The sequence below is a fragment of the Phacochoerus africanus genome, chromosome 15 (assembly GCF_016906955.1).
Source record: "Phacochoerus africanus isolate WHEZ1 chromosome 15, ROS_Pafr_v1, whole genome shotgun sequence".
In the NCBI taxonomy this organism is placed as follows: Eukaryota; Metazoa; Chordata; class Mammalia; order Artiodactyla; family Suidae; genus Phacochoerus; species Phacochoerus africanus.
The window spans coordinates 131,932,173-131,959,163 of record NC_062558.1 but is presented as its reverse complement, the minus strand read 5'-3'; the positions used below and the strand labels follow the sequence as shown (position 1 = coordinate 131,959,163).

General features: G+C 45.7%; 1 protein-coding gene across 1 annotated transcript; it reads left to right on the top strand.

Moving 5' to 3' along the window:
- Window positions 1-8,167: 8,167 nt before the first annotated feature.
- Window positions 8,168-24,770, top strand: NSMCE4A (NSE4 homolog A, SMC5-SMC6 complex component). The gene is made up of 11 exons (XM_047760507.1): window positions 8,168-8,516; window positions 9,244-9,321; window positions 12,539-12,669; window positions 15,808-15,959; window positions 18,654-18,753; window positions 19,478-19,568; window positions 20,401-20,495; window positions 21,959-22,007; window positions 23,024-23,115; window positions 23,206-23,292; window positions 24,605-24,770. The coding sequence occupies exons 1-10, from the start codon at window positions 8,231-8,233 to the stop codon at window positions 23,263-23,265; spliced, it is 1,134 nt and encodes a 377-aa protein (XP_047616463.1). The 5' UTR covers window positions 8,168-8,230; the 3' UTR covers window positions 23,266-23,292; window positions 24,605-24,770.
- The last annotated feature ends 2,221 nt before the right edge of the window (window positions 24,771-26,991 follow it).

Genomic DNA, 26,991 nt, shown 5'->3' with positions numbered 1-26,991 from the left:
TTTGGAGTGGATGAGCAATGAGATCCTGTGTTACAGCACAGGGAACTATATCTAGTCACTTGTGATGGAACAGGATGGAGGATAATGTGAGAAAAAGAATGTGTATGTGTGTGAGAGAGAGAGAGAGACTGTGTCACTTGGCTATATAGTAGAAAATTGACTGAACACTGTGGATCAACTATAACAGAAAAAATAAAAATCATTAAAAAAAAGAACTGAAAACAAAAAAAAAATCCATCTCAAGCAGACAGTGGAGCAATGCCTCTAAGTTCTTGATTAAAAAAAAACAACAACAACCAAAAAAAACTATGTTCATATCAAAATTCTATGTCCAGCCAAATCGTCACTGATGATTAGACATTTTTCAGACTCATAAAATTTCCCCCCTGGGGGTTCCCTGGTGGTCTAATGGTTAGGATTTGGTACTTTCACTGCTGTGGCCCAGGTTTAATTTCTTATCTGGGAACTGAGATCCCACATCAAGGTGCTGCACGCTTCGGTTAAAGAAAAAAAAATTTCGGAGTTCCCATCGTGGTGCAGCAGAAACGAATCTGACTAGGAACCATGATGTTGCAGGTTCAATCCCTGGCCTTGCTCAGTGGGTTAAGGATCCCGAGTTTCCATGACCCGTGCTGTAGGTTGCAGACGTGGCTCGGATCTGGTGTGGCTGTGGCTATGGCATAGGCTGGTGGCAACATCTCCAATTAGACCCCTAGCCTGGGAACCTCGATATGCCATGAGTGCAGCCCTAAAGAGACAAAAAGAAAAAAAAGAAATCAAAGAAAATTTTTTTTTACCCTCTGCAACTCTTCTAAGAAAATGCTTCCAAAAAACCAGAGCATAAACTAAGAAAAGTTTTAAACATGGAATCCAGAAAGCAATGGATTTAAGAGGAAAGCAGGGAGTTCTCTGATGGCCTAGCGGGTTGAGGCTCCTGCGTTATCACCGCTGTGGCTCTGGTTGCTGCTGTGCGGCGTAGGTTCATCCCTGGCCCAGGAATTCTCACATACTGCCTGTGTGGCAAAAAAGAAAAAAAAAAAAAAAAAAACCAAGAGAGAACCTGAAATAAACGTTGCAACTCTCATTTAAAAAAAAAAAAAAAAAAAGAGGAAAGCAGACAAGAGAAGCCCCATAGTGACAACGGTGCAAGACTGGAATTGCAGCTCATCCAGATTGAGGTGGACAGATAGAGGGCCCTGGGATGGAAATCTCAGAAAAAAAGGGAATTTCAGTAGAATAGTCGACTGAATAAAGAAGCTGGAAAAAGTTGCCTTAGATCAACTTCCCTAAGCTGAGGTTCCAACCAGTACTAAGTGTAAATTATCCACTCCTGTTACGCGGTCTCTTGATCACCTCCCATGTTTATTTTTTGTCCTTGCCTTTTTTCATCCTTATCCCATCAGGATGCTCCCTAATTAACACAAAACTAACAATAACAACAATGAAAATACTTAAACTAAAATATACGTATTCGTTTGTGCTAAGAACTTTAGATAGGATAGTATTGACTGATTTGATTTTTTTTAATTTAATTTATTTTTTTATTTGTCTTTCATTTTTTTTTTGTTTTTGTTTTTGTTTTTTTTTTTTGGTCTTTTTGCTATTTCTTTGGGCCGCTCCCGCGGCATATGGAGGTTCCAGGCTAGGGGTCAAATCGGAGCTGTAGCCACTGGTCTACGCCAGAGCCACAGCAACGCGGGATCTGAGCCGCGTCTGCAACCTACACCACAGCTCACGGCAACGCCGGATCGTTAACCCACTGAGCATGGACAGGGACCGAACCCGCAACCTCATGGTTCCTAGTTGGATTTGTCAACCACTGCGCCACGACGGGAACTCCCTGTCTTTCGTTTTTTTAGGGCCGCACCCACGGCATATGGAAGTTCCCAGGCTAGGGGTCCAGTAGGAGCTATTGCTGCCGGCCTACACCACAGCCGCACCAACACCAGATCCGAGCCGCGTCTGCAACCTACACCACAGCTCACAGCAAAGCTGGATCCTTAACCCACTGAGCAAGGCCAGGGATCAAACTCAAAACCTCATGGTTCCTAGCCGGATTTGCTTCCACTGCGCCATGACGGGAACTCCAAACTGATTTGATTCTTATAACAACTCTCTGCTGCATGATTATTGTCCGCATTTTAGAGGTAAAGGCACTAAATCCTAAAGGACCTTTATGTGCACAAGTTAGTAAGAAAGGAGCTCGAGGAGTTCCCGTTGCGGCGCAGTGGTTAACGAATCCGACTAGGAACCATGAGGTTGCGGGCTCGGTCCCTGCCCCTGCTCAGTGGGTTAACGATCCGACGTTGCCCTGAGCTGTGGTGTAGGTTGCAGACGAGGCTCGGATCCTGCGTTGCTGTGGCTCTGGCGTAGGCCGGTGGCTACAGCTCCGATTTGACCCCTAGCCTGGGAACCTCCATATGCCGCGGGAGCGGCCCAAAGAAATAGCAAAAAAAGACAAAAAAAAAGGAGCTCGAGTCTATTTTACAATAAAGCATGTTTGACCATTATGCAGTCAGCCCCATCTGCTTCATTAGCCCAAAGAAGGCTACCTCTCAGATGTTGGATAGCTTTGCTCAGAAGGGAAAGTGTGCCAGTCTTCTATGGGCGGAAAAGCAAAGCAACTGAAGAACTACGTGGGTGTGGGTGTGGGTGTGGGTGTGTGAAACTTGCAGAACCAGAATATCAACCGAAATGCGTGTTTCCAAAGAGAGCTAGAATGCAATGAAAATCTCATCCTCTTTGCAATTTTTTTGCAATATTAATTTCAACCCCTAATTTCAATTTTTGGAGCTTTGCTAAAAGACATTATTCTTTATATCTTAAAATACATTTAGTGTCATGTACAGTATGTGTGTTGTGAAGATGTTGGTTTGTAATAGGATGCTGTTTCCAAAAATAATATGTCAATAGACTAAAAAGGAGCTAATATAATCCACGTTTCTGATTTAGGTGAGATGAAAATAATGAGAATTTCTGTTTATGAGGAAATAAGTACATTTAGGTAAATGCTTGCATTCTTTTACAAAATTGAGAAGACCAAATTAATATATAAACCGGAGTTCCCATTGCGGCTCAGTGGAAACCAATCTGACTAGTATCCATGAGGACGAGGGTTCGATCCCTGGCCTCATCCAGTGGGTTAAGGATCCTGTGTTGCTGTGGCTATGGCGTAGGCCGGCAGCTGAAGCTCTGATTTGAGCCCTAGCCTTGGAACCTCCATATGCCATAGGTGCAGCCCTAAAAAGACAAAAATAAGTAAACAATCATAATAATATATAAACCAAATAAGCTTTATGTGTCAAGGAAATTTGTTTTGTTTTGTTTTGCTTTGCCATTTCTTGGGCCACTCCCGCGGCACATGGAGGTTCTGCTGCAACTCTCCGTTCTGCTGAGGAGTTCCCTGGTGGCACAGTGGATTAAGGATCCAGTTGTTGCTGCAGCCGTGGCACAGGTTTGACCCAGGGCCCAGGAACTTCTACGTATTGTGGGTGTGGCTAAAAATAACTACATAACTAAATAATAAATAATATGTGCTTATTGTTCCACAGTGCAGACTGAAGACTACTATTTTAAAATGAAATTTCTCTTCCAAGATGATACTATTAACACATCACTGAAGCAGTACAAATTTAATAACTTCCCTATGTCTCTTCTCCCTATTCCCTTCCCGGGTAAGCTGTATTAATGCATACCATCAGCCCTCAGATTAGAGGTTTCTGCACCCACAGATTCAATCAGCCAGGGATAGAATATATTTGAAAACAATTTTTTTTGTAAAGTTCCAAAAAGTCAAACTTGAATTTGCCATGTGCTGGCAACAATTTACATAGCATTTATGTTGTATTAAGTATCATGAGTCATTAGACATGACTTAAAGTCTATGGGATGAGCATAGCTTATCTGCAAATGCTGTGACATTTTATCCAGGGGACTTAAGCATACACAGATATTCGCATCCGTGGGGGCCCGGGGACACATTCCCCCTTCGGATACTGAGGGATAACTGTCTACACCTTTCTCTGGGTTTGTGCATCCCTGTTGCATATCTGAATGCAAGCAGCCCCTCTACTCTCTGGCCAAACTGCATCAAGTCCTACTTTCTGAATCCATCTGGGTCCATGTGTTAGGATTTTCTGTTTTTTGGTACCAGAAAAGCTAAACTGAATTGGATTTAGTAGGAAAGAAATGCCTCGTTTGGATGGATTTATCTGCAATAACAAACCACCCGATGAAAAGTGGTGTCAAGATGTCCAGAGGAAGGGCAGTTGCAGTGCTGTTTCAGCAGCTTGGTTATGTCAACAAGGACTTCGGCTCCTGCTGCCTTGTGATGTTTGTTAGTCTGGCTTCACATGGTCACAAGATGGTGCCACATTTTGAGTAACACATGTGGGCATGATACTTTTGGCTAAATAGGAACATGTCCCCTTGGTGTCTGTTTTTATTGTAGAGAAGACTTTTTTTTTTGTCTTTTTGCAATTTCTTGGGCCGCTCCTGCGGCATATGTAGATCCCCAGGCTAGGAGTCAAATCGGAGCTGTAGCCACCAGCCTATGCCAGAGCCACAGCAACGCGGGATCTGAGCCTCGTCTTTGACCTACACCACAGCTCCCGGCAATGCCGGATCCTTAACCCACTGAGCAAGGCCAGGGATCGAACCCGCAACCTCATGGTTCTTAGTTGGATTCATTAACCACTGAGCCATGATGGGAACTCCTGGAGAAGACATTTCTGAGAAGACCTTCCATAGATTTCTTCTTAGACCCATTGGTCAATATTGGGCCACATTCCATGCCACAGGTACCAGGGACACTGGGGGGAAAGTTGAATATCTGGCATTTTTTTGGCTTCTGCGGTGGGAAGTGGGCTGTGAAAGCAAAGAAGAAGAGATGGGATGGGGGGACAAAGAGATGGGGGAACAGAGAAACAGAAAATATGTTTCCCAGCCTCCCTTGCAGTTAGGTTGGGCCATGTGACCAGACCTGACCAATAGACTATGAGCAGCAGTTCCACCTGCCATTTCTAGGTTAAGGCAATTAAGCCAATACTTCAAGACTTCTAATGTCACAAGAAAAAATGAAACAATTTTAGCTAAGCTACTAGAGTGGGGTTTCTATTATTCTTAGTTGAATAGATCTGATACACCTTCACCCACCAAGCTAATAGCCATCCATTTGTCCTCATCCCTACCTCAAGTTCATCCCAATCCTCCTTGGCCCTGCTCTGCCCAGAGACTGATGGGTGGACTCCATCATCCAGGTTCTCTCGCCCTCTGGCCCCATGTTGGCCTCAGCCAATGCAAGGCAAGCACAGGGTATTTCAGCCCCCACTTCCTCTTTTCCCAGCATGACTATATCCCTCCAGGATTACAGCTTCCGTCTGGTGGACCCTTCAAGGCCTCAGCCATCCTGGGGCTCTGGTAACACCGCTTCTTCCTCTGACCCTTCAGCCCCAGAAGTAGTAATGTCTTTCCACTGTTGCTCACCCTATCCTAGGTACCTGTATTAGTTTCTCATGGCTACTGTAACCAATTACCACGAACCTGGTCTCCCCAGTTTGTCTGTTTTTCCCTTTGATACTTGTGATTTTGGTGTCATAGCTAAGAAACTGTCACTCGGTCCAAGTTCACAGATTTACACCCATGTTTTCCTCAAAGAATATCATGGTGCTCGCTCTAACATTTAGATCTGATCCAGTTTGAGTTAATTTGTGAGAGAGGGGTCCAGCTTCAGTTTTTTACCTGTAGATAGCCAATTGTCCCGCCATCATTTGTTACAAAGACTTCTTTCCTCATTGAATTGTTTTGGTATCTTTGTAGAAAATCTATTGACCATAGATGGATGTGCTTATTTCTAGACTTTTAATTCTATTCCATTGACCTTCATGTCCCTGCTTATGACAGTATCACAGTCCTTTTCTTTCCTTTTTTTGGGGGGGGGGGGTTCTTTTTTTTTTTTTTTTTTTTAAGGGCTGCACCCACGGCATATGGAAGTTCCCAGGCTAGAGGTCAAATCAGAGCTGCAGCTGCCGGCCACAGCCACAGCCATGCCAGATCTGAGCCACGTCTGCATCCTACACCACAGCTCATGGCAATGCCAGATCCTTAACCCACTGCGCAAAGCCAGGGATTGATGGAACCCACATCTTCATGGTTACTAGTTGTGTTCATTATCTCTGAGCCACCACAGAACTTCTCACAAGTCTTAATTACTATAGCTTTGTAGTAAGGTTTGGAATCAAGTGTGAGTCCTTCCAACTTTGTCTTTCTTTTTCAGGGTGATTTTGGCTATTCTGAGTCCCTTGCATTTCCACATGAATTTTAGCATCAGTTTCGTATCTGTCTCTTGGTGAGATCCTAGATAGCAAAGGCAAGTTTCTGAGCCGAATTTGTGACCTGCTTGGTTTGTCGAGTGTCTGGCCCCTTAGTACACGTAAAAGCTTGCTGAATTCAGTGAAATGTTCCAGGGGTTTCTGTCTGGAGTCTGGAATGAATTTCCATCTGGAAAAATGCTAAATATTTGTTTCGATTCCAATGCACTGAGCACAAGTAGCAACCACAAAATAATTAACAGTGGCTTAAACCACAGGATATTTATGGCTTACTGAGGAGTCTGGAGGTAGGCAGACTCCAAGTCATTCAGCATTTCAGCCACATCCATCTTTCCTCTCCAGCATCCCCAATATTCTGGTCTTTTCTCATGCTTGTCATCTCATCAGCAGTAGAGGGCTGCCAGCATGTCAGGCACCATTTCCTCACGCTAGCATCTCAAAGAAGAGTGAGGAAGGGGAAAAAGCCTTTCTTTTCTGGAGGCTCTGTGTGTTATCCAAATGGGAAGCTCCCTCCCAAGTCACTGTCCTGAACTGGATCCCGTTCCATCTCTAACCCAGTCACTGGGGAAGGGGGAGGAGATTACCATGATTCATTTAGGCCAATCATGCTTCTGCCAATGAGGCAGATGCCAGAGCACACCTTTCCTGAAACCCAGGTAAAGCAGGGATGAGGTGAGGTATCTGCCATTGGGCAGCAATAACTAGTGCCTGCCTCAAGCTGAGTACACCTGATTTACAAGTTGCTATTTTTGTAGACTTGTGTAGTAACTCGGCTTATAATACTGTTCCTTTGAGGAAATAAAATGTGTTCTCAGCATTAAAGAGAACTCTTGAGAAACGTTTGCAATACAATCTAAAATATATGGAATGAAATTCATACATTTATCTTTAAAATTATATTGAATATAATTCCACCATATTTAGACCATTCAGATGTATTTTAAAATTCTTTCGTTTGAGAACCAATTATGAGTATAAACTGTCAAAGTATGGTTTGTTTTTGTCTTTTTAGAGCCACACCAGAGGCATATGGAAGTTCTGAGGCTAGGGATCAAATCAGAGCTACAGATGCTGACCTACACAACAGCTCACAGCAATGCCAGATCCTTTACCCACTGAGCGTGGCCAGGGATGGAACCCGCGTCCTCATGGATACTAGTTGGGTTCCTTCCTGCTGAGCCACAACGGGGAACTCCAAAGTGTAGATATTTAGAAGAGATGGTTGACAGAGTTTTCTCTGAGGAAATCAAGGAATCTTGTTAATTTTTTTGTTTGTTCTTCTGTCCTCAAAAATAGTGGGGTTGCCATCTGCTCGTAAACCCCACTTGATCCCCCCAACATGGCTCTAGGAACTAAAGTGAGATGCAGAACCGCGTCTCTGGTCTGCGAGCCCAGAGTCCGTCCTGCTTAACTCCAGGAGCCTTGATCCACAAACATGGACTCCATACCCATGACCGGGATATGTTCCAGGCGTTTCTGTCTGGGGCTTGGAATGAATTTCTACCTGGAAGAATGCTAAGTATTTGTTCCACAGGCTTGGCTGTGCCCTGGGGAGCCAGAAACCCCAGGAAGATGAAGGCCTAGTGGGGTGAGCGCAGGACAACAGACAATTAAAAGCCTAAGCACCTTACAGAGCGGAGTAGTGGGATCTCAGTACCTCCAAAGGCAGGGGCGCAAAAAGTCAGGGGCGGGCCGGCGGCGCGCTAACCACTGCGCCCGCCACCTCGGGCCCGCCTCCCGCCGCCCGCCGCCCGCCGCCGGCCTCCCGCCACAGGCGTCGCTGTGCGCTGGCGCGGGCCAGGGAACCACGTTCCGCGGGGAGCAGGCGCTCGCGCCGAGCAGGGGTTTCAGTTTCTGGCGCGAACTTCCGCCGTCCCGAAGTTGCAGGGCAGCTCGGCGCGATGTCCGGAGACAGCAGCGGCCGCCGGTCCGAGGGCCGGGGCCGGGGCCGCGACCCGCACCGGGATCGCACCCGCTCCCGCTCGCGGTCCCCGCTGTCGCCTGTGTCCCGCCGCGGCGCCGCGCCCGAGCGCAGGGAGGCCCCGGAGCGCCCGAGCTTGGAGGAGACGGAGCCGTCGGATTCCGGGGATGAGCTGATGGACCCGGCGAGCTTGGAGGCGGAGACCGACCACGGCCTGTGCCGCCAGATCCGCCATCAGTACCGGGCGCTAATCAACTCGGTCCAACGTAAGGCGGGGCGCCGGGCGGTGCGGGGCGGGGGCCGGGCGCAGGCGCCGCGCGGCCCGGCTGGCCAACGGCGCCCGGGACGGAGACGGGATTGGCTCGCGGAGCGCTCCTAAGTCCATCCGTGGAGAGCGCTGCACGACCTTGGCGGGGGCGCGCGGGTCCCGGAGGGGCGGGACGGCACCACCGGAGGCCGGGCGCGGTCGGGGACTTGCCCGAGCCCAAACGGTCAGGGAGGGGCAGCAGAGGCGGGCACGCGAACGCCGGGCTTCTTTTCTTGCATCCGGCGATTCCCCGCGAGTGGTTGCCCGCCGGGCACCATCGCCTGGGAACTGTCCGAAATGCAAATCCTCGGACCGCACCCCAGACCTACGGGATCTGAAACACTGGGTGGCCCAGGGGACCCTGTGCCTTGAAGAGTTTGCGATTCATTCTTAGCGCTCCTCAGAGGCTGCAGAAGGCGTGGAGCTCTTGGGTGAGGTTAGAGGGAACCATCTAGGTCTCCTTTTAAAGTTCATTCTGCTTAAAGGATACAGTCACCATTCTTTTTAGGTGCGGTTTTGGTTAAAAAGATGGAGCTGTTGGAAGTAATTCCCCGGGGAGTAGGGGGCGGAGGGGGGGGGGCTTCTCATTCTGGCTGCAGGTGATCACTGTGTCAGCGACTTGTTAGTAAATGAGCACTCTCCCAACGCCTGTGTTTCGTTTTGCTATTTTTCTTTTTTTAAAATAGAAAACCGGGAGGATATATTGAATGCCAGTGACAAGTTAACACAGGTCCTTGAAGAGGCCAACACTCTGTTTAATGGAGGTAATTCATTATTTTAAATAAGATAAAGATGTTTTAGGATAATTTTACGTAAGAGCCAAATCATTGACATCAAACAACTCCATTTATAATAGCCTTTAGGAGATTTGGAACCTTTTTCATTGTAGAACTGCTACTGCTTTTATTATGCACTTACCATTCCCTAAGCATATACTAAGGGCTTTACATGAAATTGGGGGTGGGGGCAGCAGTTTGTTCTAGGGAGGCAGGTGGTTCTGTTGCTTGTTCAAGTTTGAGAATTCTCCCGGAATTCCCCTTGTGTCTCAGTGGAACCGAACCTGATTAGTATCCTTGAGGATGCAGTTAGATCCCTGGCCTCCATCAGTGGGTTAGATCCAGCATTGCCGTGAGCTGTTGGTATAGGTCGCAGATGCACTCAGATTCAGCATTGCTGTGCCTGTGGTGTAGGCCAGCAGCTGTAGCTCTGATTTGACCCCAAGCCTGGGAACATCCATCTGCCGCAGGTGCAGCCCTAAAAAGCAAAAAACAAAACAAAACAAAAAGTTGGAGAACGTCCCACGTATTATCTTTCTACTGTATTTACCTGCTGTATGACCAGGATGCACTGGTTGAATGAATGAACTGAAGAAAGAACAGAGCTGGCCTCTGACATCCTGTTTCTTTCCCCATCCTCCTAACCTCCCCTCCTTCAGCTCCCTGTTCTTGGTCCACCAGTAACCCAGTGGGGGTGGCCATGCCTCCAAGTGGACCTGTTGGTCTCCAGTGGAAGTGGGGGTTGGTGAGAGAGAGAGAGAAGTCTCAGCCTTGAACTAGACAATTGTTGGGGAGGGGCTCTAAAAAAATCTTGGTTTGAATTAAAAGCAAGTTGCGGTGTTAGTGGTGAGAGCAGTTTTTTTTTGGTGACAGAGGACCGGTCAGGGGTACCGCTGGTGTGGGCACAGGGTCCCAGAGCCCTAGGAGGAGTCCTCAGAACACTATTCCCTCCAGGTCTTTCTCTAAATTCTGTGGGAACAGAGGGGGAGAGGGAGACAAATGCAGGTGCGGAAGTCAGCAGAGCTTGGCGCTGCCCAAACAGGTCCTCACGTTCTCTGAGGACCAGGACACTTGTTTCTAGTCACGCCCTAGTATGGTGGGCAGTTTATTTAAAAAAAAATTTTTTTTTTGTCTTTTTGCCTTTTCTAGGGCCGCTCCCATGGCATATGGAGGTTCCCAGGCTAGGGGTCTAATCGGAGCTGTAGCCACTGGCCTACACCACAGCTCACAGCAACGCTGGATCCTTAACCCACTGAGACAGGCCAGGGATTGAACCCACAACCTCATGGTTCCTAGTCGGATTCGTTAACCACTGAGCCACAACGGAAACTCCTGGTGGGTGGTTTAAATGTTGTGCCCCTTTAGCATTTTTCTGGGTATCTGCTGTTGAATTTGTGTCTCTCTTGCTCTGACCACAGCCTTCTTACTTGTTCTATCAGTTCACCAAATCTCAAACCTTCCCCCAGTGAGCCTTGCCCTTCCTCCCCGTGAAATCCCTGCTGCACCCTCTTTAGTGTTCTCTTCTACCTGAGCCTTGGCCCCTGGTCCAGAGCCTCAAGGTTCCTCTGGACCCCTTCGCCCCATTATTTTTCACCCATCTTAAAAAGTGTTGATCTGGAGTTCTATCGTGGCTCAGTGGTTAGCAAACCCGACTAGCATCCATGAGGTTGCGGGTTCAATCCCTGCCCTTGCTCATTGGGTTAAGGATCTGGTGTTGCCATGAGTTGTGGTGTAGGTAGCAGACCCAGCTCAGATCTGGCATGGCTGTGGCTGTGGCGTAGGCCAGCAGCTGCAGCTCCGATTCGACCCCTAGCCTGGGAACCTCCATATGCTGAGGCAGCGGCACTAGAAAGACAAAAAAAAAAAAAAAAAAGAAAGAAAGAAAAGAAACACAGTACACCATGTAGGACAGGGGAGAGAAGTAGGCTGTGTATCTACAGCAGAAGCAAAGCAGTTAACACTCACCCAAAACAGGAGCGCGGTGTGGGCTCCTGAATGAGGAGCTTGTCAGAGAGCTGATTTAAATCCCTTATATAGGACAGTTCTTCTGGTCTTTGTTTCCCTTTGGCCAATAATCCTTTCATTTCCCACACCCAACGGGACCCAGGGCCCTCCCTGATACGCGTGTGCATCTTTTGGCAGAGATGGATTGCAGAGCAAAGGGTTCTGGGATAGTATCAGGACTTATTATGGCCTGGCTCCCCGTCCCTTTCCAATCCCTAGGAGTCTTACTGCGCATGTGTAATTGGGGAGCTTTCCGTGACCCCAGGAGTCGTTGAAGTGGTCCTCTTATCTTTTTATACTATAGCAGAGCTCAGCTCCTGCCATTGACTTTCTCCTTGACGTGTCAAAGAGAAGCATGGCCCAATGTACGCAGCCTAACAAGTCCCAGCTGTTCTCAGCCCAGGGGCCCATCCACCTCCTTCCTACCTCAATACTATCTTCCATCATGTTCCATCTTTATAGCTTAAGATCCTTGTCTGCTGTCAAACTTTGGATCGTCCATCCCTGAGGTCTCAGCGCTGCTGCCTGTAGAACGATCATTTGATGGTGTTGGTGCTGCCAGGGAGAGGTGTGCCTCTCCTGCTGCCTGACCAGCCCATTATTTGAGTTGAGGCTCCTTGACAACTTACCTATTGCTGGTCAGAAAACCACCATGCCAGGCCCAGGGCCTTAGGCCCAGTAGGCATCCAGCTTGCTTTCATCATCAGCACAGACTCCAAGGAAAACGCCACGGTTAAGAGATGATGGAGGTTTTGTTGGAGTTCCCTCGTGGCTCAGCAGGTTAAGGATCCGGCATTGTCACTGCTGTGGGCTCTGGTTACAGCTGTGGTGTGGGTTTGATCCCTGCCCCAGGAACATCCGCATGCTGTGGGTGCAGCCAAAAAAAAAAAAAAAGAGAGAGAGAGAGAGAAAGAAATGATGGAGGTTTTGTTAAACTGAGGTTATTAAGAGGTTGTGGTTCAGTTCCCAGGAGTAGGAAAAGTACAGAGAAGGCTGGCTTTGAGGAAGACTGCTCAGCTTTGATTTCAGATTTTGGTGAGTTGGGCAGGGGAATCAGTTTTTAGACAGATGGGTATGTTTGAAATTTTTTTTTTTTTTTGGTCCAGTGGGAAATGCGGAGGAAGTAGATGGAAATTTTGGGAAAATGCCTGTGGATACCGTGTATGCTGCAATGTGTGTATTTTCTTTCTTTTTTGAACAGTGTCCCGAGCAAGAGAAGCAGTCCTAGATGCCCATTTTCTTGTCCTGGCTTCAGATTTGGGCAAAGAGAAGGCCAAGCAGCTGCGTTCTGATCTGAACTCGTTTGATATGTTAAGATATGTTGAAACTCTAGTAAGTTCAAAGCTACAGAATCTTAATGAACAATGTTTCATTGTCACATACTGTATAATTATCTACTTGGCTTATATCCACATGCAAATGGTTTTCACTTCCTTTTTCCTTTTTGGGGTCTCAGATTCCTCCAAAGAGATCTTACCAAATTAAACAGATGACAGCTGTATAACTGTCACTCTTAAAACTCGCATCTTTGACGTAACTTCTAAGACCCGTGTAATTTGTTGTGTCCCTCTTGAATTTTTAAACTTAATTAACAGCGAATATGAAAGTATTTCTGAATAAAAATAAACCTACCTGCCTGGAAAAAAACAAAAAACAAAAAACAGATGAGAGTCAAGCTAAGTGGTGGAATCTAGGGTGGGAGTTTAGAACAGCTTGAAAACCTCCTAGCCTTCTAAGACCCTGGATGCTAGGTTTATTTCAATTGGCCATTTTCCCCTCACTCAGCTGTCAGTTCATAAGTGTTCTAGCTCATTCTCAGTGACCCAGGACCTTTGTCCTGAGCTGGGCAAAAAGCCCACACAGCAGGTGACAGAGTTCATCTGGAGATTGGTTAAGGCTGGTAGAAGGGGACATGTTTTGATTTATTTTGTCTTTGAGACTGTTCCAGAACCATACAAATATGATTGGGGTTCTGCTTTGGGTTTTTTGTTGGTGCTGCTGCTGTTTTATTCCCCTTTCTTTGCCTCTTACTATGTTTGAATGGTTATTACCTGAAATTTTGAAACTTCTCCTTGATGGATTTACTTTAAAAAAGGCTCAATGAGATGAACTTTCTATCTTACTCTCTTGTCTTTTGTTTTTCCTCTTGGTTCAACCTTGAGCCACCCTCTGTCCTAGCACTTCTGTTAGGACAATGAATTTCTGACAGTGTTTGTTCAATGGTGATTAAAATGATTTAGTACCATGAGCTCTGACCAGATCAATTCTTTTGTAAAGTATGAGGCAGATGAGGTTTTTTGTTTTTAAAACCTTAAATTTTTTTTTTCTTTTTTTTTTTTTGGTCATTTGTCTTTTTAGGGCTGCACCCTCAGCATATGGAGGTTCCCAGGCTAGAGGTCCAATTGGAGCTGTTGCTGCCGGCCTATGTCAGAGCCACAGCAACGCCAGATCCGAGCCACGTCTGCAACCTACACCCCAGCTCACGACAAGGCTGGATCCTTAACTCACTGAGCGAGGCCAGGGATCGAACCCGCAACCTCATGGTTCCTAGTCGGATTCGTTTCCACTGCGCCATAATGGGAACTCCAAAACCTTAAATTTTTTAAAATGTAAATTTAACTTACTTAAACTTCAAACCTTAAAATTTTTTTAAACTTTTTAATTTTGAAGTAGAATGCATTTTGAAAAATGCACGTGAAAGTATAGCTCTGTAAAGTTGACCATATATTGGGTGGTATTTTTAAAAATTACTTTTATTTCTCAGGGTGAGCTTGGTACTTTAAATGACATCTCAAAAATAAATCCCAGAAGTCTTAAAGCAGTCCATTTAAGACCCGAAATTAAGAGCTGTCTAGTCTCTGGGTGGGGAAGAGCTTTTCAAGTATAACACCAAATATAAGACCATAAATGCAGCCCTAAAAAGACAAAAAGAAAGAAGAAAGAAAAAAGACCATAAAGAAAAGATGGGTAGATTTGACCAGACAAAAATCGAAATGTCATCTTCCAAGTGTGTGGTGGGGGACACGATGTCAGGAGGGCCTGGGGCTTGGGGGGGGTGACCTTTCTTCTCTGTCCAGGTTCTAGCAGCCTCTCTTCAAAAATTTAAATTGCCTGTAAAGCATTAAGCTCTCTGAGGGCTTCTGGATGACTGTTTATATATGATATTACCATGTTACCTTGATAACTTCTAGGCATTTTATAATGTAGTAAGAGTGTTCTTTCATAAAAGCAAATTTAATAGCATACACTTGCTGTAAGAGAGCCTGAGATAAGAGAATTATTAGACTTCCGCCGGCTCTCCCCAGGAAGGCAGTTTTAAGGTGAACAGTTCCCTCCCAGACGCAAGGCCACAGCTCTCTGGAAATGCTGGGGCACAAGCTGAATAGCAGTCTCCAGGAGGGTGGCTGAAAATGCACGTGGGACGCCAGCCAGACGTCCCTGTTCTGTCTTGGAACTGATGATCTGGGTGTGATTGCATATTTTCAGCTTTACTAATACTTTTAAAATGAACTGCTTGTGATCAGAAACTCCCCGTGGGAGCTTAGTTCTTATGCTACACCCCTCGCAGGGGCTAGACAGGGTTTTTCAGCCTCGGCAGCCCTCAGGACATCTTGGCCTGAGTGTGTCTTTGTCGCGGGGGGGTGGGGGGGGGCTGTCCTGTACATTGTAGGATGTTGAGCAGCACGCTGGCTTCTACCCACTCGATGGCAGTCGCACTGCCCCCCTCCGTGCCCCCCCTCCAGTTGTGATAACTAGGCATTTTATAATGTAATAAGAGTGTTCATAAAAGCAAATTTAATACCATACACTTGCTGTAAGAGAGCCTGAGATAAGAGAATTATTAGACTAATATTAGACTAATAAAGATGTCTCCAGACTTGGCTGTGATAACCAAAATGTCCAAAGACCCCCGGGGGCCAAATCATCCTAGTTGAGAACCACTGATCTGGACCATCTCGCTCTCTCACCAGAAGCTCTAAGTACTTACTAGAAGTGATAATGAAGTGAGACATATTTTCTGCCAAAAAGAAGGCAGCTTTTGGAGTTCCTTCCCATCGTGGCACAGCGGAAACAAATCCGACTAGGAACCTTGAAGTTGCAGGTTCAATCCCTGGCCTTGCTCAGTGGGTTAAGGATCCGGCGTTGCCGTGAGCCGTGGTGTAAGTCACAGGCGCAGTTTGGATCTGGTGTTGCTGTGGCTGTGGCGTAGGCCGGCAGCTGTAGCTCCGATTGGACCGCTAGCCTGGGAACCTCCATATGCCACAGATGCGGCCCTAAAAAGGCCAAAAAAAAAAAAAAAGGAAGGTAGCTTTGAAAAATCGGAATTTATCAGAAGAAATTTAGCCAACATGTTAGGATACGGAAAACGGACTTAGCCTCTGGCCTCTTGTTTAGCGATAGAGATGCTTGGATGTGGTAAATGACGGCTTGTGGCTTAACTGGGGTTTTTGTCTCCCTTCGTTTCTGTAGCTGACACATATGGGAGTAAATCCGCTAGAAGCTGAAGAACTCGTCCGTGATGAAGACAGTTCTGACTTTGAATTCATAGTCTATGACTCCTGGAAAATATCAGGCAAAACAGCAGAAAACACCTTTAATAAAACCCATACATTCCACTTTCTGTAAGATTATTCTAAAAATCTGATACCCCAGCTATGTGTAAACCTTAAATTGTTTTCTGTTGTAGGGACAGAAAGTATTTGGTATTGTAGGTGGTCGTGATGCCATTGTTTGGAGTCTAAACTTTGTGTTTATTTTTTTTATTTCTTGGCCGCAACTTTGGCACATGGAAGTTCCTGGGCCAGGGTTTGAACCCTCGCTGTAGCAGCAACCAGAGCAGCTGCGATGACAACGCCAGATCACAACACCTGCTGTGCCACAAGAGAACTCCTCAATTTTGATTTAGAGTTCCCTGCGTGGCTCAGTGGTAACAAACCCAACTAGTCTCCATGAGGACTCAGGTTTGATCCCTAGCCGCTCCCAGTGGGTGAAGGATCTGGCGTTGCCGTGAGCTGTGGTACAGGTTGCAGAGTTCAGTTCCCGAGCTTGCTGTGGCTATGGTGTAGGCCAGGAGCTACAGCTCGATTTCGACCCCTAGCCTGGGAAAGATTTAAAAGCCCATAAAATCTTGACGTGGATGGGACCTCATCCTGCTTAAATTAAGGCTGTGGGCCAGCCCCTCCTTTACCAGGGCCCTCTACTGGCTCCTCTGCTTTCTAGTGTGAGGTCTGTGGGATAATGTCTGGCTTTGTTTTATCATCTTTAAAAGCCTTATTATGTAGGAGGATGAGACCTCCCACAAAAGATATCTTAAGATTCTACCAGTATATGTAAAGTGCCGTTTGTTGTAATGCCCTGTTGGATCATCTCTGACCTAAATTTGAAGACTACTTGAGTCATTGGCACATAAACTGCCCAGTTCATTTTTCGGATACAACTCTCATTTTTGAAAAGCTTTCCTTTTATACTCAATTGGAATTAGCTTCTGTCTTCATTCCCTAGCTCAGTCCTCTGGAGAAACTGAGACAGCTCTTACGGGTCCTTTTGTAAGACAGCCTTCAGATGGAGAGAACTTCTCTAGAATAAACCACCAAGTGCTTTCTCCCTTAAGTGGACAGCTCCAAGGCATCTGTCTATCCTGACTGCGCTTCCAGATTAGCGGTGTCTCAGAAGGCTTTGGAGATGCAGATGCAGTGGGGCTGTGGTGTGGGGCCAGGTATCTGTTTTTTTCTTTTTTGGCTGCCCCACAGCACCTGGAATTCCCCAACCAGGGATTAGATCCAAGCCGAAGTAGCAACCTACGCTGCAGCTGCCGCAGCGCCAGATCCTTAACCCGCTGTGCCGGGCCAGGGATCAAACCTGTGTCCCAGCACTTCCAAGATGCCTCTGATCAGGTTGGGCCACAGTGGGAACTCCCAGGCATCTCTTTTTAACCAGACTTCCTTTAACTCCAGTGCCCAGAACCACTGAATATTATAGCAAAAAGATCAAACTTTTTTATTATAAGAAAAGTCTAAGAGTTCCCGTCGTGGCTCAGTGGTTAACGAACCTGACTAGCATCCATGAGGATGCAGGTTTGATCCCTGGCCTCACTCAGTGGGATAAGGATCTGGTGTTGCTGTCAGCTGTGGTGTAGGTTGCAGACTCAGCTCAGATCCCGAGTTGCTGTGGCTGTAGCACAGGCCAGCAGCTACAGCTTCGATTCAACCCCTAGCCTGGGAACCTCCATATGCCTCCAGTGCAGCCCTAAAAAGATGAAAAAAGAAAAGTCCAAATCTTTTTTTTTTTTGCTGTTGAGTTCTAGGTTCTGTCAAAAGCCCTAGGATCTAAAGGCAGCCTTTTGTTACATGACTTAAACTTTATCTCCTCATCTAGCCCACGTTGCAGCCACCATGATTTTCTTGCTACTCTGCAGCCTTGCACCTGCTGCTCCTGTGGCCTACAGGGTCCTTTCCCCCATTTTTCCCATCTGGTAAGGTTTCCTCATCCCACAGGCCCCAGCCTGGAAGCCTCCAGTAACTTCTCTAGACAGGTATCAGTGTAGGATCAGATTTCCTAACCAGATCGCTGCCATGTCTGGGAGGAGACTCTGCCCAGATGCTCCATAGCCTTTGAGTCACACTCCAGTACCCACTGTAGGAGCTACTGTGTTACAAAGAAATGGATCTGTGTGCTGATGAGTATTGAGATAGATGTGTACTTATCTGTCCATCTGTACTGCATACCTTGATCTCGTGTAAGGACCACGATGCTCCCGGCCTTGGTTTCTACATGGTACATCTATCGCTGTAGCTTAAATCTGCATTCGGGCTTTTTTTTTGGGGGGGGGGGTGGAGGGAGTCCAAGAGGGAAAGGACTCCCGTGGCCTCTGCTTGACCTGTGACCTCCTAAGACAGGTGTGTTCTAGAGTCCTAGCCTGTGGGTCTCTGCCATGACACCCCCAGGCCAAACGCTTTTAACCCCAGGGGAGCAGCTGGTTCCCCTTCCCCACGTGTTCATCCTTGCCCTGATTTCTGAGGTTGCGAAACAGACAACAGGCCAGCCGGGAGGACCAGCTTCTCTGGCCGACTGTTCAGAGTGAAATATGAAGGAGCGGACAAGGCATCTGTGGTGGAGTCAGGCCCCGAGGAGTTCGAGAAACACTAAGGGAGCAGAAAGGGTGTCACAGGCCTGACAAGAGTCTTGGTCTGATGTCACTCGTATACCACCAGTGCCTGGTCCGAATTTGACTCTGCCATGGGAACTGCTTTCCACTAGTGAAATGAGCTCATTTTCCAAACAAACAGAAAAAGACATGAAAGCATATTTTTCATTAGGTTGGGTTCAATCCAAGGAGAGGGCCCTGTGCCAAAGCCACGAATCGATCGCCCAAAGAAAGCTCGTATGATAGAAGAGAAGCAGGCAATGCCTGCCGAGGTTGGTTGGTTTTGTTTTGTTTTTCGAATGTTGCTTTTTAAAACACCTAAAGTTAAAATAGCCATTAATATCATGTACATGCAATGTGGCCATCTTTTCGAAGCTTTAGGGGCTGGAGTCAGGTTCTGTCACCCATAAGTAATCATGTAATATCTGAATCGCGTTTGATTTACTTCAGCCTTTAAACATGTTATTGGATTGACTGCTTGTCTTCCTTTTCACTCATTTCTGTTGTTTGGGTTAGTTCACCTAAGCCAGGGTTTCTTGTATCAGCACTAACTTTTGGGGCTGGGTCTTGGTTGTGAGAGGCTGTCCTGTGTATTGTAGGCTGTTTGTTCAGCAGCAGCCTTGGCCTCTTCCCACTAGATGCTAGTAGCATCCTCTCAGCCCCTCGAGTTGACAACCACATGTTGGCAGATGTTCCCTGGAGGCAGAAATCACTGCAGGTAGAAAACCACGGTTCTCAGCTGTCCCTTTTGTGTTTGGGTATTTTATGTTCAGCCTGGGAAATGGTGGATGGTCATGTCACGCCCCTATTAGGAAATTAACATGAAAATGTTACAGAAAACTAGAAAAAAATATTTTAACTGTAAGCTTTAAGACGGGGATAAAAACTGCCAGCAATCCCCCGCAAAGGATATTTAGAGGAGTTTGGCCATGGAAGAGAGCAGAAACGGTTTAGGCAACTAGGTCAGTCTGCTTGATAACGACTTTATATTTTCAGTTAAAAAGAATGGAACAATCTCATCAAGAAGCAACAGAAAAAGAAGTAGAAAGGATCTTGGGATTGTTGCAAACATACTTTCAAGAAGATCGTAAGTACGATACCAAGCTCAAAGTGGAGCAGTTTGTATTCATCAGTTAGGCCTGAGTTGCTTTCAGCGAGAGGTTATTTTTATTTGAAAGGCATTGTCAGTTATATGTGAAGTTGGAATCATTTTGATTCTTTCTGGGCATCTGTCTTTTAGTGAGGCTTCTCGTCTTTAGAAATCCCATGTGAGGATGCTGGGGAAATCAATTCTCATTTTCATTTTGAAAAGATGGGGTGTCTTTTTTCTGTTACAAAATAATATGTGCCATAGAAGTGAGAAAGTAAAAAGTCCAGGAACCTATTTCATCCGTATTTAACCTATTAAAACTCCCTAGGGGTTGCCACTTATAAAATGTGTCTATTTCTATGCTTGGGTCAGTCCTATAAACATGCAACTAAGTAGCTGGGACTGTTGTTGCTGTTGTTTTGCTTTTTTCAAAGCTAATCGTAAATATACACATTCTTCTGCAAAGTGACATCTCCATGTAGGTATTTTCTCATATCCACTTCCCGTGTATCCCCTTCGGGGATTCCCACTGGGTGGCTGTATCATAAATACATTTAATAGCTTCTGTATCAGGAAGCAAGTTCTTTATAGTAGTTTACTCTTGTGTAAACTGCTGGCGTGAAAAGTACTGGCCCACCGTCTTGTGCTGTGGGCTTATATTTCTGCGGACAGCGTTTTAAAGGCAGGTCGCCAGGTGAGTGGGTGTACAGATTTTTAACAGCTGCCCCAGCCCACAACAGGATGGATGCGCATTTCAGGAGGGTGGGTTTTCTGGATAAGCACAGTAACTTTGCCTGCATTGAAGACGTCTCTCCTCATTTGTCTGTAGCCGATACGCCCATGTCCTTCTTTGACTTTGTGGTTGATCCACATTCCTTCCCCCGCACAGTGGAAAACATCTTTCATGTCTCTTTTATCATCAGGGTAAGACTTAAGATTCTGTCTCTAGTTGCTTTTATATGCTTTTAAAGGGTAGATATTAACAGCGATAGATGGGAGCTGGCCAAGGAATCTGTACTAACCCATATGTGTTTTAGACCCATTGTCGCAAAAGATTGCTAAGTCCCGAGCAGAAGCAGCTAGCTAAGAAAATTGTGTGCTCGCTTTTCCATTGTTAGAAATTTTTTAGAGAAAGAATTAGCAAAATCTGAATGTGGAACCTCATAGATTAGGTAACTGTATGGTATAAATGTTAAATTTCTCAAATTTGAGAGTTGTCATGTTAGGTAAGAGAGTATCTTTGTTTTCAAGAAATACACACTGAAGCATTAGGGAACAGGGACAGGTTGTCTTTCACTCATGAAAATTAATAATATATATAAAGAGAGTGATAACGAGAGTTCCCGTTGTGGCTCAGGGGGTTAAGAACCTGACTAGTCCCTGTGAGGATGTGGGTTTGATCCCTGGCCTTGCTCAGTGGGTAAAGGATCCATCGTTGCCGCAAGCTGCAGCACTGATCACAGATGCGGCTGAGATCCGGTGCTGCCATGGCTGTGGTGTAGGTTGGCAGCCGCAGCTCTGATGTGACCCCTAGGCTGGGAACTTCCATATGCTGCAGCTGTGGCCATAAAAAGAAGAAAGGGAGAGAGATCAATACATAAATGTTGCAAAACTGGATTAATTGGTGACACTGGGCACCAATTTATGGGAGGACTTTACAGTAGTCTTGTAATGCATTTAAGTTTGAAATAATTTCAAAATAGATCGTTTGGGTGGGGGGGAACCTTACTCAGAAATGTACTTTGAGAATCTGCCCTAAGCGGTCTTCAATCATTTCAGCTTGCATTCCTGCACTTGTAAGATGAATTCGATTTTAACCTTAGGCAGAAATCTTCTATTGACCAAAGTATTTTTCCAGAAATGGTGACAAAGACACAGTTCGCCAATGGTAAATGATAGAAATACATAATAAAATGTGGCGTATTCAAAAAGTATGAATCAGTTAAGGAGGCAAGACTGTTACAGTTTTAAGAGATCTGGACGAAGGTTGTGTCTGGGTTAAAGAGCTGATTAAGGAGTTCCCGCTGTGGCATAACGGGATCAGCGACATCTCTTCAGTGCCAGGACACAGGTTCGATCCCCAGCTTGGCACAGCGGGTTAAAGGATCTGGCGTTGCCGCAGCTGTGATGTAGGTCACAACTGGGGCTTGGATTTGATCCCTGGCCCAGGAATGCCATGTGCCACAGGCCGGCTAAAAACCGATTAAAACACAGGAGATACCCCGTGTAGAGAAAATCTTAGCAAAAGCTTGTCCATATAATCTTCTCATTATTGTTATGGTAGTACATTTGATTGTCTGAGATTTAGAATTTTCAAGGTGAATAATTTTTTTTCATCCAGTGGTTATAGATTTTGAATCCAAATGTTAGTCTTGTTTGTCTTCTAGGATGGCTTTGCAAGAATACGACTTGACCAAGATCGACTACCAGTAATAGGTAAATGATACCATTTTCAGAAAATTACCGTTAGAGAAAATGTATTTGTTACTGGAGTTTGTGAAATGTATTTTATTAAATGTAAATGAGTTGTTATTTTAGGCAACAAACTTTTACCATGTTTTGTCTTGTTCAACTAACTGAAAATACCGAAAACTTGGTCATAGTTTAAAACCAGCGAATTCATCTGTATCACTGATTCAACATCTACTGCTGGGAAGAGTAATAAGAAATTATATAATTGCCCTTAAATTTTAACTTAGAAAGTTTGTGATTGCAGTTATTTTTGTAGCTTCCATCTTTCTATTTTATCTGATACCAGCTCCTCCCTCTCTCCCTGAGAGAATCTTGAATTCTTATCTGGATGATTTCACACTCTCCATTACGATTTTCTTTCTGAGATCTCCTGTAGAGAACGAAGTACTTTCATTGCACTTCTCTGTTCCTTTAAAAGTGCTTCATTTCAGGAGTTCCCGTCGTGGAACAGCGGAAACAAATCCGACTAGGAACCATGAGGTTGTGGGTTCGATCCCTGGCCTCGCTCAGTGGGTTAAGGATCCAGCGTTGCCGTGAGCCGTGGTGTAGGTCACAGACGGGGCTCGGATCCCGAGTTGCTGTGGCTGTGGTGTAGGCCGGCAGCTACAGTTCCGATTAGATCCCTACCTAGCCTGGGAACCTCCATATGCTGCAGGTGCGGCCCTAAAAGGACAAAAAAAAAAAAAAATTCTTCATTTCATATTGGACTTACTAGGTCTTAGCTCTGTGGTTGGTTCATAGATGGGCAGAATTTTCAACTGATTGGAATGTTATTATTCTAGCACACTTTTATTTTAAATAGAAGCAAATGGGATTACTTGCTGTTGTAATAATACTACAAGCCAACACATGAAATCCGAATAAATACGTAATAGTCTATGTATCTTCTCAATACGGACTTCATTCCTGTTACTCATTGGTTTCTGTTCAGATTACCTCTTCTGATCTGATAACCTTTGAAAACCTTGTCTTTCAAACAGAGCCTGTTAATATTAACGAAAGTGATGGAATTGACCAAAACACTCAAATTCGGAATCAAGCAGTCCTAGCTTTGAGTTACCGCGAGTGGGAGGTAAGATGCTGCACGTTACCCCGGACAGCTCATCCCCAGGGTGTCCTTTGCTGCAGACCCCGTGCCCGAACGTTCTTTGTTCTCTGCCAGGAGATTGTGAAGACCTTTGAGATCTCGGAGGCTGTGATTACTTCAGGGCAAAGCCGATAGAGGCTGAGTGCTTGGCGTCAGCTGAAGGTAACACCTGCGAGTCAGCTGCACTTAGCTCCTGAAGTTCATTTTTCACATCCTGGTGAAATTTGGATTTTGCTTCCCTCTTCTGCCCCATTCGTAGTCCAGTGTGTAACTGGCGAAGAGGGCAGGACAGGACCTGGTGGCTGCAAGCTCCCTTCTTCGACTGATTACTTGTAGTTGAGAGAGACAGAACAAGAGAGTGTTCTTGGCGTGGCTTTTCTCCCCTAACAGACTGAGAAATTAGGCAAATGGAACATTGGCTCTTCCCATCCGTTTTGTTCACCGTCCCAGGAGGTTCACCTGTTTTATAGGTACAGAGTGGAAAGGGAGGGTTAAGGCAGAATTACCTTCCCTTTGTTCTCTGGACTTGCCTGTGACTCAGCCTAGGTTGTTCCAAGTTGTAATTCCTTGTTGTTTTGTTGTTTGTGAATAAGTGCATTTTTGCTGATTTAAAAAAAAAAAAGACAGAATTACCTTGGAATGATGTTGGTGAGGGGCATTTCTGAGAGCTGAGTTATGCTTATGAAATAAGTCTTCATTTTTTATGAAGACGGACACTGCTGGAAAGGAATCTTAGCGGTGCTCTGGCAGTCTGTACTGCACACAGCTCTGGATGGGACCCAGGAGGCTGGATTCTGTTGGCTCTGCCCCTTTAAAATGTTGGGCAAGTCACTTAATTTCACTTGGCTTCATTTTCCTAATCCAGAAATCTATCTGTTAAAAGGGGGGGGGGGGAGGACTTTGAATTAGATAATTGCTGAGTTTTTTTTTTCCTAGCTCAGATTTTATGATTTTCAGAGTTAGAATTAGCTTTTTAGTACTTAATATAAACTCTTACTATGTACAAGTAATTAAACTTCTTTGGTTTCGGGAATGGAAGGAAAGAGGAGAACTGACATAAGATGTACAATGTGGGTTTACTTGGCCGCCCCTCCCTTCTTCTCTGCAGAGGTGGTTGTTGTTAGATGTATCTTAGATGAACTTTCTCTTTTTTTTTTTTTTTTTTGTCCTTTTAGGCCTGCACCCAAGGTATATGGAAATACCTAGGCTAGGGGTGGAATCAGAGCTGCAGCTGCCAGCCTACAACACAGCCACAGCAACACAGGATTCGAGCTGTGTCTGTGACCTACACCACAGCTTATGGCAACTTGGCCAGATCCTTAACCCACTGAGAGAGGCCAGGGATCGAACCTGCGTCCTCATGGATACTAGTCGGGATTGTTACGTAGCTGAGCCACAATGGGAACTCCTTAAATGAACTTTTGATTTATCATTTATAAATTGTTAACCACTCTCCCCCTCCCCCTTTTTTTAGGACTCAAGTGGATACTGAAATCCAAAAAGGAAAGCAGCATGTATTGTATATATTGTATGATTAAACATTTTTAAAGACTGTTTTTAAGTAAAATGTAGCTTTTGATAGTTGATGAATTTGTCATGCTTGTTTTTGATTAAAGGAAATTCACTGCCATATTCACAAATAATTGTAGTTTTTCTTTACTTTTCTGATGTTGGGAAAGTTTGTCCTTTCTCCAGTCCTGTCCCATTGAAAGTTTTAGTTCAGTGGTCCACGGCCTAAAGATCTTCGTGGTGCATGTCACATCTTTTTAACTCTAAAAGTTAACTTTTCAAGTCAACAAATGTTAGGTTGCACCATGTGAATTTTTTTTTTTTAAGTAGAATGCAGTCAAATATCAGCAATTTTATTTTATTTATTTATTTATGTATTTTTGGCCACCCCATAGCATATGAAGTTCGTGGGCCAGAGATCAGATCTGAGTGGCAGTGACCAGATCTTTAACCCACTGTGCCGGCTGGGGATGGAACCTGCGTCCCAACGTCCCCAAGACGCCGCCAATGCTGTTGCACCACAGGGGGAACTCCTCAGCAATTTTAGATGCTTCAGTCTATGAGTTACACACAAGAAACTATTCAGTGCTCTTTCAAGCCAGCCTGGACCCCTTTTCCCAGCAACGCCAACTCTGGATCCATCTCCCTGGACTGCTGAGTCCTCTCCCTGTACCCGAGGGTGGCTTGTTGCCCCAGAGTTAACCTGCACAAGGGGGCGGAGTGATGCTGCCCCTCAGGTGCTGGGCTGGCAGGTCTGTCCTTGACCTTCTCAGTCCTGGTTGGTTTCCTTTCCCATCCCCCACCCTTCTACGTCCATCCATTCCCACGCCTTCCTTCTCTCGGGTATCTGGATCCCGGCCCTGTCATCCCTTCTCCGTATCTAGCACTTTCCCTTCAACCATGCTCATCTCTCATCTTAAAAAAATTACCGTGATCCTTCTCAAGTCACTGTCCATCTCCTTTTCAAGGAGGCATCACTTGCTGTCTCCCGGTCGGTCTTCAAACCACACTGCGTGGCGCCTCCCTTCCCGCCATCCCACCCAGGCTCCCTTACACCGAATGTACTGGGAGCCCTTTCCAAATGGTAAAGCCAATGGATGAGTGCTGCGCACGCAATGCTGGAAAATTTACTTTTTGAAAACTAAGCTCCTTTTGTCTGAAGCTTTCCCTGGTGCCCCTTCTGCCACCTTAACGCTCCTGATTTCTGTTACATCTGCATCCTGAACATTCCCCCAAGTTTACTCAACTAACTCCTCTGAAAAGCTAGAGATGCTCATAACCATGGCTTATTGCACAGCATATGGGCTGTTTTCTTTTTTTGGGGGGTTTCTTTTTCTTTTTTGGGCCACATCTGTGGCATATAGAGGTTCCCAGGCTAGGGGGTGAATCAGAGCTATAGCTGCTGGTCTACACCAGAGCCACAGCAGCTCAGGATCTGAGCCCCATCTGCAACCTACACCTCAGCTCACAGCAACGCCGAATCCTTAACCCACTGAGCGAGGCCAGGGATTGAACCCGCAACCTCATGGATACTAGTTGGATTTGTTTCCACTACGCCACAACGGGAACTCCTGTTTTAAACACGCATAAGAGAGCCCCAGTTTGTTTTCCCTCTAATCCCTGTGTGGGTACTTTTCCTACTTTATTTTCTCAGAAGAAACCTAGGATTTCTTTTCTCTTTTACTCCCACAGCCTCAACCTTAATCGGGCATGAATTCCCATCTGGACCCTAGATGCTGTCCATCTTGCCAGGTTTGCAGCCACAGACACTCACCTGGCGCCCCCCACTTCCTGTCTGTCCTTCAGATCTCTTCCAGGGCTTTCAAACCACTTGTCAATTTCTCAGGGAGGTCCCCACTGCCTTCGAACTTTGAACCTCTGCTCTTTGGTGATGTTCAAAACCTCGTGGGATCAGCCTTTTGTCTACGTCCCCAGGCTCACTTGCTCCTCTCTGAAATCTCGCCATCTCTCATTTTGGTTAAACAGCGTTATTGAGATACCCTTTACATACCATACTATTCACCCATTTAAAGTGTATAACTCTTGTCTTTCACTTTGTTGCCAGGGTTGTGGAACCATCACCACCATCTAATCGTTAGAACGTTTTCGTCCCCCAACCTATAGCCAGGAGCAGCCACTTACCGCCCCCCGCCCCCGACCCCCTCAGCCCTAACCAACCACTAACCTGTCTACCCAGTCATCCATCTTCATAAAGTTCCTTCTCTGGACATTTCACATAAATGGAGTCACACGCCATGTGGCCCTGACTTTTAAATTTTCTAAGCATGTGTCTTTAGTGCTGCTGTTCTCATTCATCTGCTTTCACACTCTCTTCATTAAGAAGCTTAGACT

Coding starts and splice junctions, on each gene's coding strand:
- NSMCE4A (XM_047760507.1), top strand. CDS start 8,231: ATGTCCGGAGACAGCAGCGGCCGCCGGTCCGAGGGCCGGGGCCGGGGC. Junction 8,517..9,243: donor GCTAATCAACTCGGTCCAAC/GTAAGGCGGGGC, acceptor TTTTTAAAATAG/AAAACCGGGAGGATATATTG. Junction 22,008..23,023: donor AGATCGACTACCAGTAATAG/GTAAATGATACC, acceptor TCTTTCAAACAG/AGCCTGTTAATATTAACGAA.